The sequence below is a fragment of the Salmo salar genome, chromosome ssa01, assembly GCF_905237065.1.
Source record: "Salmo salar chromosome ssa01, Ssal_v3.1, whole genome shotgun sequence".
Taxonomy (NCBI): domain Eukaryota; kingdom Metazoa; phylum Chordata; class Actinopteri; order Salmoniformes; family Salmonidae; genus Salmo; species Salmo salar.
Genome location: NC_059442.1, coordinates 73,412,682 through 73,422,681, shown reverse-complemented (window position 1 = coordinate 73,422,681; position 10,000 = coordinate 73,412,682). Strand labels below are relative to the sequence as shown.

The window sequence follows — 10,000 nt, the reverse complement described above, 5'->3', positions numbered from 1 at the left end:
GTGTGTGTGTGTGTGTGTGTGTGTGTGTGTGTGTGTGTGTGTGTGTGTGTGTGTGGTGTGTGTGACAGAGCTGAAGAGAGAGGGAAAGAGGCCAGCTCAGCTAAGTGGTCTGGATTGGCTTGTTTGGATACACATGACTGCAGAGAGAGCCAGAGAAAGTGAGAGGCAGAGAGAGGGAGAGAGAGAACAGAGCGAGAAGAGAATAAAGAGAGAGAGAGTCACTCTGTGCCTTGCTGCAGCCCAAACTACATTAGAGCACATTAATCCATTCCACTGGCTGTTATGGCTGCTCACTCACAGGGTCGGGGAAAGGAGGGAGGGATGGAGAGCGAGATGGAGCGTGGCAGGGCTTAGAGGAAGGAGAGGGGAGGGAGTGAGCATGACAGAACCTTAAATGAAGGAGAGAAGAGGGGAATGTTTCTGTATAGACTGCTGAGGGATACAACACATTCAAAGATGAATAGAGAGTAGCAGAGTACCTTCTCTTCTCCACCCGTTCTCTTTACCTCTCTCTCACCTCTCTCTCTCTTTCCTCTCTCTCTCTCCCTCTCTGACTAGAGAGTAGTAGTGATAACTGTAGCTTCACTCCTCTCACTAAAACTTGTGAATAATGCAGTCTCTCTCACTGCTCGCCAGACCAATGGGACTATGCAAACTGATCTAGGATCAGCATTATGCTCTCAAAGGCAAAACTGTCAGAACTCCTACTGGGCCCAGACTCTCTGAATGAACACTGTCTTTCCTCACATTTACACTGGAAATAAGAAATCACTCCCGCGTGTGTGTGTGTGTGTGTGTGTGTGTGTGTGTGTGTGTGTGTGTGTGTGTGTGTGTGTGTGTGTGTGTGTGTGTGTGTGTGTGTGTGTGTGTGTGTGTGTGTGTGTGTGTGTGTGTGTGTGTGTGTGTGTGTGTGTGTGTGTGTGTGTGTGTGTGTGTGTGTGATAGTATAAAGACATAATTTCCCTTCTCTCTGCAGTGTTGCTGGCCTCTCTTGGCCCCTGCCATGCTCCAGTGATTTCATATTACTGAGATTGTGTCAGAGCAGTAATGTTTTGCCCCACCTCCCCTTGGGTTGTTGTGCTCATTGCAGGGTAAAGTGTGTGTGTGTGTGTGTGTGTGTGTGTGTGTGTGTGTGTGTGTGTGTGTGTGTGTGTGTGTGTGTGTGTGTGTGTGTGTGTGTGTGTGTGATGACTCATATACTGGAGGAAGCTCTGCAGGGTAGTCACTAGCTGGCACAGTTACAAAGTCATACAATCTGATTTGACACCTAACCTTAGCCCTAACCTTAACCACACTGCTAAACGTATGCCTAACATGCTGACCACACCGCTAAATTTAAACATACATGTAATTCAATTATTGCACCCACACTGCTGGCGCACGCCAACGAATGTCTGCATAAAATAGAAGTCAGTTCTATTTGTGACGCTGAAGTCCTGCCTCTCCCATCTCCTCATTGGTTTATAGAAGCAGATACCCACGTGCCATCTCCTCATTGGTTATACCCACGTGGGTGATTGAAAGATGAACTGAGTTCGGTCGGTCGTCGTGGTAACTATGAAAGTTTAGATGCCAATCGCCATATAAAGTCAAGAGAAGAAAAATCCTGGAAGGAGGAGAGATGACTAGAAACGATTCGGTTGGCCGTTTTATGTGTGGATTAATTGTCATAGTAGAGGACCTTGTGCATTTTAGGTAAAATAACAACTCAACGTTTATATCCCAGGTCAAATTAGCTCGCAACAGCAAGCTAGATAAATAGCTAGCTAGCTAAATTGCCATAAATGTTTAATGCTTTTCGACCTGTCCCCAAAGTAATATAATTGGTTCAGAGTTTGTTTTGATATTTTTTGGTACGGTGTAACCTTAACCACACTGCTAAACGTTTGCTTAACCTTAACCATACTGCTAAACGTATGCCTAACCTTAACCACACTGCTAAACGTATGCCTAACCTTAACCATACTGCTAAATGTATGCCTAACCTTAACCACACTGCTAAACGTATGCCTAACCTTAACCACACTGCTAAACGTATGCCTAACCTTAACCACACTGCTAAACGTATGCCTAACCTTAACCACACTGCTAAACGTATGCCTAACCTTAACCACACTGCTAAACGTATGCCTAACCTTAACCACAATGCTAAACGTATGCCTAACCTTAAATTAAGACCAAAAAGCAACACAAAATACAATTGTGCATTTTGGTGATATATAAACAATGTTGACTTTGCCACTGTGTGTGTGTGTGTGTGTGTGTGTGTGTGTGTGTGTGTGTGTGTGGGGGGTGTCTTTGTGTGTTTTGGGGTGTGTGTGGGGGTATGTGTGGGTGGGTGTGTCTTTGTGTTTTGGGGTGTGTGTGGGGGTATGTGTGGGTGGGGGGGGGGTCTTTGTGTGTTGGGGTGTGTGTGGGGGTATGTGGGGGTGGGGGGGTCTTTGTGTTTTGGGGTGTGTGTGGGGTATGTGTGGGTGGGGGGGGTCTTTGTGTTTTGGGGTGTGTGTGGGGGGTGGGGGGGTCTTTGTGTTTTGGGGTGTGTGTGGGGGTATGTGTGGGTGGGGGGGTCTTTGTGTTTTGGGGTGTGTGTGGGTCTTTGTGTTTTGGGGTGTGTGTGGGGGTAAGTGTGGGTGTGGGGGTCTTTGTGTTTTGGGGTGTGTGTGGGGGTATGTGGGGGTGGGGGGGTCTTTGTGTTTTGGGGTGTGTGGGGGTATGTGTGGGTGGGTGGGGGTCTTTGTGTTTTGGGGTGTGTGGGGGTATGTGTGGGTGGGTGGGGGTCTTTGTGTTTTGGGGTGTGGGTCTTTGTGTTTTGGGGTGTGTGTGGGTCTTTGTGTTTTGGGGTGTGTGTGGGGGTCTGTATGTGTGGGTGGGGGGGTGTCTTTGTGTGTTTTGGGGTGTGTGTGGGGGTATGTGTGGGTGGGTGTGTCTTTGTGTTTTGGGGTGTGTGTGGTGGTATGTGTGGGTTGGGGGGGTCTTTGTGTTTTGGGGTGTGTGTGGGGGTATGTGTGGGTGGGGGGGTCTTTGTGTTTTGGGGTGTGTGTGGGTCTTTGTGTTTTGGGGTGTGTGTGTGGGTCTTTGTGTTTTGGGGTGTGTGTGGGGGTATGTGTGGGTGGGGGGGTGTCTTTGTGTTTTGGGGTGTGTGTGGGGTATGTGTGGGTGGGGGGGTCTTTGTGTTTTGGGGTGTGTGTGGGTCTTTGTGTTTTGGGGTGTGTGTGGGTCTTTGTGTTTTGGGGTGTGTGTGGGTCTTTGTGTTTTGGGGTGTGTGTGGGTCTTTGTGTTTTGGGGTGTGTGTGGGTCTTTGTGTTTTGGGGTGTGTGGAGGTGTTTCTAGTAGCTTCACTACAGTATTGGTGGGGTTTTATGGTTTGTTAAGTTATTATGATTCACATCCGCTTCCTGTTGCTTTCAAGGCTTGTGATATGCTCAACATATTGTGTGTGTGTGTGTGTGTGTGTGTGTGTGTGTGTGTGTGTGTGTGTGTGTGTGTGTGTGTGTGTGTGTGTGTGTTTGTGTAAGCCTGGTAAGTTGAACTCGACATAGCTGATGAGGTTATTGAGGAGGCAGCTCCTCAGTGAACACACACACACACACACACACAGTGTGAAACACATTTTGGGACTAAATCAATGTACCCCGAAAAAAAGGATCTGAGATCAGATGATGGATTATTATTTCTCAGTGTTATTTTGATAGTGAGGACATGGAGTGTAGCTTGCTGTGTTTGTGCTGAGTTATTTAATTGGTTATTTAACCCATGTTTTTTCAGTCCTTCTGAGAATGGGAAAAACGAGTGACCTAAGCGGCTTTGAGTATCTGAGAAATGGCTGGGCTTTTTCACGCACGACAGTGTCTAGGGTTGACAGAGAACGGTGCGACAAACACAAAACATCCAGTCAGCGGCAGTCCTGTGGACGAGAGGTCGAAGGAGAAAGGAAAGAATCGTGCAAGCTAACAGACAAATAACTGCAGTACCTCGTGGTGTGCAGAACGGCATCTCAGAACACACCTCCTTGTCACGGATTGAATCACAACGAGTTTCACTCCTATCAGCTAAAAACAAGAAGAAGCGGCTCCAGCGGACACATGATAACCAACACTGGACAGTTGAGGAGTGGAAAAACATCACCTGGAACATGACAATGAGTTCAGTTTATTTGAGGTACCTGCACAGACCTCAACTCTATAGAGCATCTATGGGATGAGATGGAACGGGCTGCTGTTTCACAGCATCAATGTACCGTCGTCCAATCTGCAGCAACTGTGTGATGCCATTGCGTCAGCAGGGACCAACATCCCAGTGGAACGTTCCCGACACCTTGTAGAATGCCCAGAAGAATTCAGGCCGTTCTGGATGCAAAGGGGGGTCCGACCCAGTACTGGGTGGGTGTACCTAATAAACTGTCCAGTGAGTGTACGTGACCAGCACAACACATTTCTGGGGGGAGGGAGAGGAGAGAAAGGAAAAGAGAGAAGAAGATAGGAGAGGAGGGTTAGAGAGAATGATGGTGTGTTAGCCTGGACAGTCAGACAGACAGAATGAACACATCCTACCTACATCACAGAAACAGCCCCCTTCCTCCTTCCTTCCTTCCTTCCTTCCTTCCTTCCTTCCTTCCTTCCTTCCTTCCTTCCTTCCTTCCTTCCTTCCTTCCTTCCTTCCTTCCTTCCTTCCTTCCTTCCTTCCTTCCTTCCTTCCTTCCTTCCTTCCTTCCTTCCTTCCCTCCCTCCCTCCCATGTAGAACCTTGTTTTCACCTCGCTTGGTTTCCCTCAGACGTGGAGGGTCCTGCTATAGAGATCACAAACAAAGGCATCGCCTACAGGGGGGAGATGGAGAGAAAGAGAGGCAGAGAGAGGTTGTGGAGGGGGGGGGGGGCTGAAGCCCTCTTCCTTTCTCTCTCCATTTCTCTTTTTCTCCATCCTTATCTTTCTCCCTGGTTTTGTGGTTTGTGATGGAGGTGTGAGGGACAGCATTAAAGCATGGGGTCGGAAGGAGAAACAGTTCATCAATAGCCACAAGGTCAGACAGTGGAGCAGCGCTTAGAGGGCTGGGGAGTCAGTGATCTACTGCAGGTCTGCCTAGCTGCAGGTCTGAGTGGCTGCAGGTTTGCTTGTCTGCAAGTCTGATGGGCTGCATTGGGGGAGGAGGGTGGGAGTGTGCCTTACTAATGGTCTCCAGATCTGCAGGTCTGTCTGGCTGCAGGTCTAAGCGGCTGCGGCTCTGAGAGGCTGCGGTGCGGTGGGGGGATTTGTAGCGCTTGTAAAGGCTGCAGACAGAGTGATGTTATGTCAGGAGGCTGCGATGGATTGCAGTGGGGAGACACCTCCTGGTCACTTTGTGTAACTGCGGCCACCGCTCTGTTCTGAGGACACTCCTTTGCCAGATTTGAAGCGCTGATCTGCTCCAGTCTTTCCACCAGATATCGTGGAATACACTGATTTGCTGATAAGACTAGATACTATAGTATTGTGATTACAACAATGTCAATGTATGTTTTGCACTCTTACGTGACAAAGTCACTGTTACAGTAGATGATATCGTGTTTTTTGGGTCATATGGATCATGGCTCTGTAGTTTTCTGTGTTTTGTCCGACACTGAGTCCGACATGAGTTCTCAATGAGAATGCAATCATTTTAGTAGACTATATACTTCTTTTAGTAGACTATATACTTCTTTGAGTAGACTATATACTTCTTTGAGTGGACTATATTCCAGGTAATTCTACTCCTGTAATCCCTAATCTCCGAGGTTTAGAAACACATAGACTCTTTTACCTCCGATAGGTGTCCCTTTGAAGTTTTACTTTGAGCTTAATGAATGTTAAGCTCAAAGGTGTGTGTGTGTGTTTTCTCCTCCCGAGCCTTAAATGCAATAAGATTCCGTCCCCAACGCTCCTGAGCTGAGAAACATCTCTTCTCCCTTTCTCCCCCTCTTTCTTTTCCTCTTTTCCTCCCTCACTTCCTGTCCCCTGCCACCCTCACCTTCTCTTCCACCCTTTTCCTTTCTTCCTCCGTCCCATCCATCTGTCTGTCCATCTTTCTGATCCTCCCCCTTCCATTTCCCCTCTCTCCCCCTCTCCATCTCCTTCTCACCTCTCCCGCTCTGTCTCCCCCCCTATGCCTCTCTCCTTCTCAGCATGGGCTCTTAAAATTAAGCCTTTATCAGCTCTGTGCAACGCTGTAGAACCCCGGCTCCCCCAGTGCATCATGGGGGATTATTTCGCTATGTTCTTTGTATTGAGGAATTTGTAGCCGTGATGGAGATAAACGTTATGGAGGAAGTGATGGGGATAGAGGAGTGACTGACTTACCGGCAATACATCTACTAATCTATCCTCTCCTCTCTCTTAGAGCCGCATGGCCTCGTGAAGTACAGAGAGAGGGATAGACAGGGGGGAAGGGGGGGGGAGAGGTAGTAAGAGAGGGTTAGAGGGAAAGAGAGGAAAGAGAGATATGGAGGAGAAAGGGAGAGCGAGGGATGGCGATAGAGAGAGTGATGTATGAAGAGAGAGAGGGAGGGAGGGATAGGGACAGAGAGCAAGACAAAGAGAGGTGGGATATACAGGTGGGGAGAGAGAAAAGGCTAGAGAGAGAGAGGGAAGGAGAGAGAGAGAAAGAGAGATGGAGAGAGGAAGCGACAGAACGAGTGAAAGAGACAGAGGCTGTGTTATCTGCTGTGAGGAGTAGCAGTACTAGTAAATCAGTCTAGAGGGGCAGACAGGATTGATAACCTTGAACAGGAGGTGCCCTGTTGCCTGCCTGTCTCTTTACTGGGAGATAATGGTTACAGTGATGTCCCCCAGGGGTTTGTGGGGGACTTCTCCCCCCCTGAGTGATGTGTAATTGGGGCCAGGAGTTTTGTTGGACAAGTAGTTCATGTAGGTGATGGTTGTCGTTGATGGTCTCGCTCGGTGACACTCGTGTTGTTTTGATGGTATGATCTGGGATATATTCCAACATCACTGGATTGCTGAGTAACATCAAATTGAGTAATCAAGTAGCTAACTAGCGAAACATTTTTATTTGGTTCTGGATTCCGAGATTACTCCTGTCCTAACAATGTTATGTCCTAACCAGGCTGTATATCTCTGTCCCTAACCAAATCTAACTCTTTGTCTTCCAGAGTGTTGATGGCGTCACGTTAGGCTAGAGGAAGCAGGAAGCAGTCATCAAGATGAACGCGTTGCCGTCGATGGACCGGCACATCCAGCAGACCAACGACAGGCTGCTGTGTATCAAACAGGTGAGACATAAGCAACTGACACCAAGGTTGTGGGTTCAAAACATGGAGGGATCAAATTCCCTCACTGTGTGTATTATCTCTAAGTTGTCTGCATGCTAAGTGGCATTGGCAGATATTTCAAAAGAAGGATTGCTTGGATCAAAGGTTATTTTTAAAGTACAGTAGATCCCTGATGTCTGTACTGCCCCTTGCTCATGTCGATCCTCTCCAATGCGACGAGGAGAGACTCCTCCAGTCTACAGCTGCTCTCTCCACACACACCATACCGCCTTATATGGAGATCTGTTAGCCTTCCCATTAGCTACAGCTACACAGATCAGGTTGCACTGGGGCTGAGCGAGAGGAGAGAGAGAGAGAGAGAGAGAGATAGACAGAGATAGAGAGGGATGCCCTGTTAAGTGCAAGAGACTGCTCTCTCAAGCTCCTAACTGTCTCTTCCACATACTCTTTAGTTGATCTCTCTCTGTTTTAGTCTCGTCCATTCTCTCTATCTCTCTCCAACTCCTGTCTTCCTCTCATTCTCTCCCTGATTCACTGACGTCTTGTTCTGTAATAGATAGCTCTGCTCTGAGACCTAAGAGCGAGTGAGTACAGATGTCTGCCCACATGCTGCCGGTGGGTTATTGTTTTGGTTTGGGGTCCTGGCGAAGGGCCAGAGGGCTGAGCTGTTTTCTACTCAGGCAGGTAGTGAACAGCCTGATCCCCAGACGGGGTAAACACGGACATTCAATGGAGGACCGGAAGGCTTTGATGTCTGTCTGCCTGTAATGCTGCAGACATCTCTCTCTCTCTCTCTCTCTCTCTCTCTCTCTCTCTCTCTCTCTCTCTCTCCTCTCTCCCTCCCTCTCGCTCTCCTTTTACATCTCAAAACAACACAGACAGACTTCTCTGTGGCAACCACAGTATGAACCTGTCTCACACTGGAGATGTAGGCTCTTTGACTCACATCAACCAGCAATAATGTCATTATCTCACTCATCTAGCCCTATCCCCTACCTCCCTCTCCATCTCTCCATCTCCCTTCCCTCTCCCTTTCTCTCTCACTCATCTAGCCCTATCCCCTACCTCCCTCTCCATCTCTCCATCTCCCTTCCCTCTCCCTTTCTCTCTCACTCATCTAGCCCTATCCCCTACCTCCCTCTCCATCTCTCCATCTCCCTTCCCTCTCCCTTTCTCTCTCACTCATCTAGCCCTATCCCCTACCTCCCTCTCCATCTCTCCATCTCCCTTCCCTCTCCCTTTCTCTCTCACTCATCTAGCCCTATCCCCTACCTCCCTCTCCATCTCTCCATCTCCCTTCCCTCTCCCTTTCTCTCTCACTCATCTAGCCCTATCCCTACCTCCCTCTCCATCTCTCCATCTCCCTTCCCTCTCCCTTTCTCTCTCACTCATCTAGCCCTATCCCCTACCTCCCTCTCCATCTCTCCATCTCCCTTCCCTCTCCCTTTCTCTCTCACTCATCTAGCCCTATCCCCTACCTCCCTCTCCATCTCTCCATCTCCCTTCCCTCTCCCTTTCTCTCTCACTCATCTAGCCCTATCCCCTACCTCCCTCTCCATCTCTCCATCTCCCTTCCCTCTCCCTTTCTCTCTCTCACTCATCTAGCCCTATCCCCTACCTCCCTCTCCATCTCTCCATCTCCCTTCCCTCTCCCTTTCTCTCTCACTCATCTAGCCCTATCCCCTACCTCCCTCTCCATCTCTCCATCTCCCTTCCCTCTCCCTTTCTCTCTCACTCATCTAGCCCTATCCCCTACCTCCCTCTCCATCTCTCCATCTCCCTTCCCTCTCCCTTTCTCTCTCACTCATCTAGCCCTATCCCCTACCTCCCTCTCCATCTCTCCATCTCCCCTCCCTCCTCATCTCTGTCTCCATTCCGTCTCTTTAACATATCTCGTCTCCATCTCCCCTCCCTCTTTCTCATCTCTCCATCTCAATCATTTCTCTCTGATAGTCCACAGCTGCTTCCACAATCACCCATCTCCACATTACAAAAGACCCACCATTAAAGGCCCTTCTCCCTCTCAGAGGTCATGATATTGCTGTCTGTTCTCAAGGCCTACCTCTGTGGGTGAACAAACAGACAACCAGACAAACACACACACAAACACACTCACACACTCCACACACACACACACACACACACACACACACACACACACACACACACACACACACACACACACACACACACACACACACACACACACACACACACACACACACCATACCGCCTTATGTGGCGATCTGTTAGCTTACCCATTAGCTACAGCTACACAGATCAGGTTGCACTGGGGCTGAGCGAGAGGAGAGGGAGGGACAGAGAGAGAAAGATAGACAGAGATAGAGAGGGATGCCCTGTTAAGTGCAAGAGACTGCTCTCTCAAGCTCCTAACTGTCTCTTCCACATACTCTTTAGTTGATCTCTCTCTGTTTTAGTCTCGTCCATTCTCTCTATCTCTCTCCAACTCCTGTCTTCCTCTCATTCTCTCCCTGATTCACTGACGTCTTGTTCTGTAATAGATAGCTCTGCTCTGAGACCTAAGAGCGAGTGAGTACAGATGTCTGCCCACATGCTGCCGGTGGGTTATTGTTTTGGTTTGGGGTCCTGGCGAAGGGCCAGAGGGCTGAGCTGTTTTCTACTCAGGCAGGTAGTGAACAGCCTGATCCCCAGACGGGGTAAACACGGACATTCAATGGAGGACCGGAAGGCTTTGATGTCTGTCTGCCTGTAATGCTGCAGACATCTCTCTCTCTCCT

General features: G+C 48.9%; 1 protein-coding gene across 5 annotated transcripts in view; it reads left to right on the top strand.

The window, feature by feature from the left end:
* LOC106608394 (zinc finger MIZ domain-containing protein 1) overlaps window positions 1-10,000 on the top strand; it is a 195,289-nt gene that overhangs the window by 132,032 nt on the left and 53,257 nt on the right. For all 5 annotated transcript variants that reach the window (XM_045722019.1, XM_045722012.1, XM_045722017.1 and 2 more), the window contains exon 4: window positions 7,122-7,241. In XM_045722019.1, coding sequence (XP_045577975.1) covers window positions 7,173-7,241 — 69 coding nt within the window. In that variant the 5' untranslated portion in view covers window positions 7,122-7,172. The remainder of the gene's footprint in view (window positions 1-7,121; window positions 7,242-10,000) is intronic.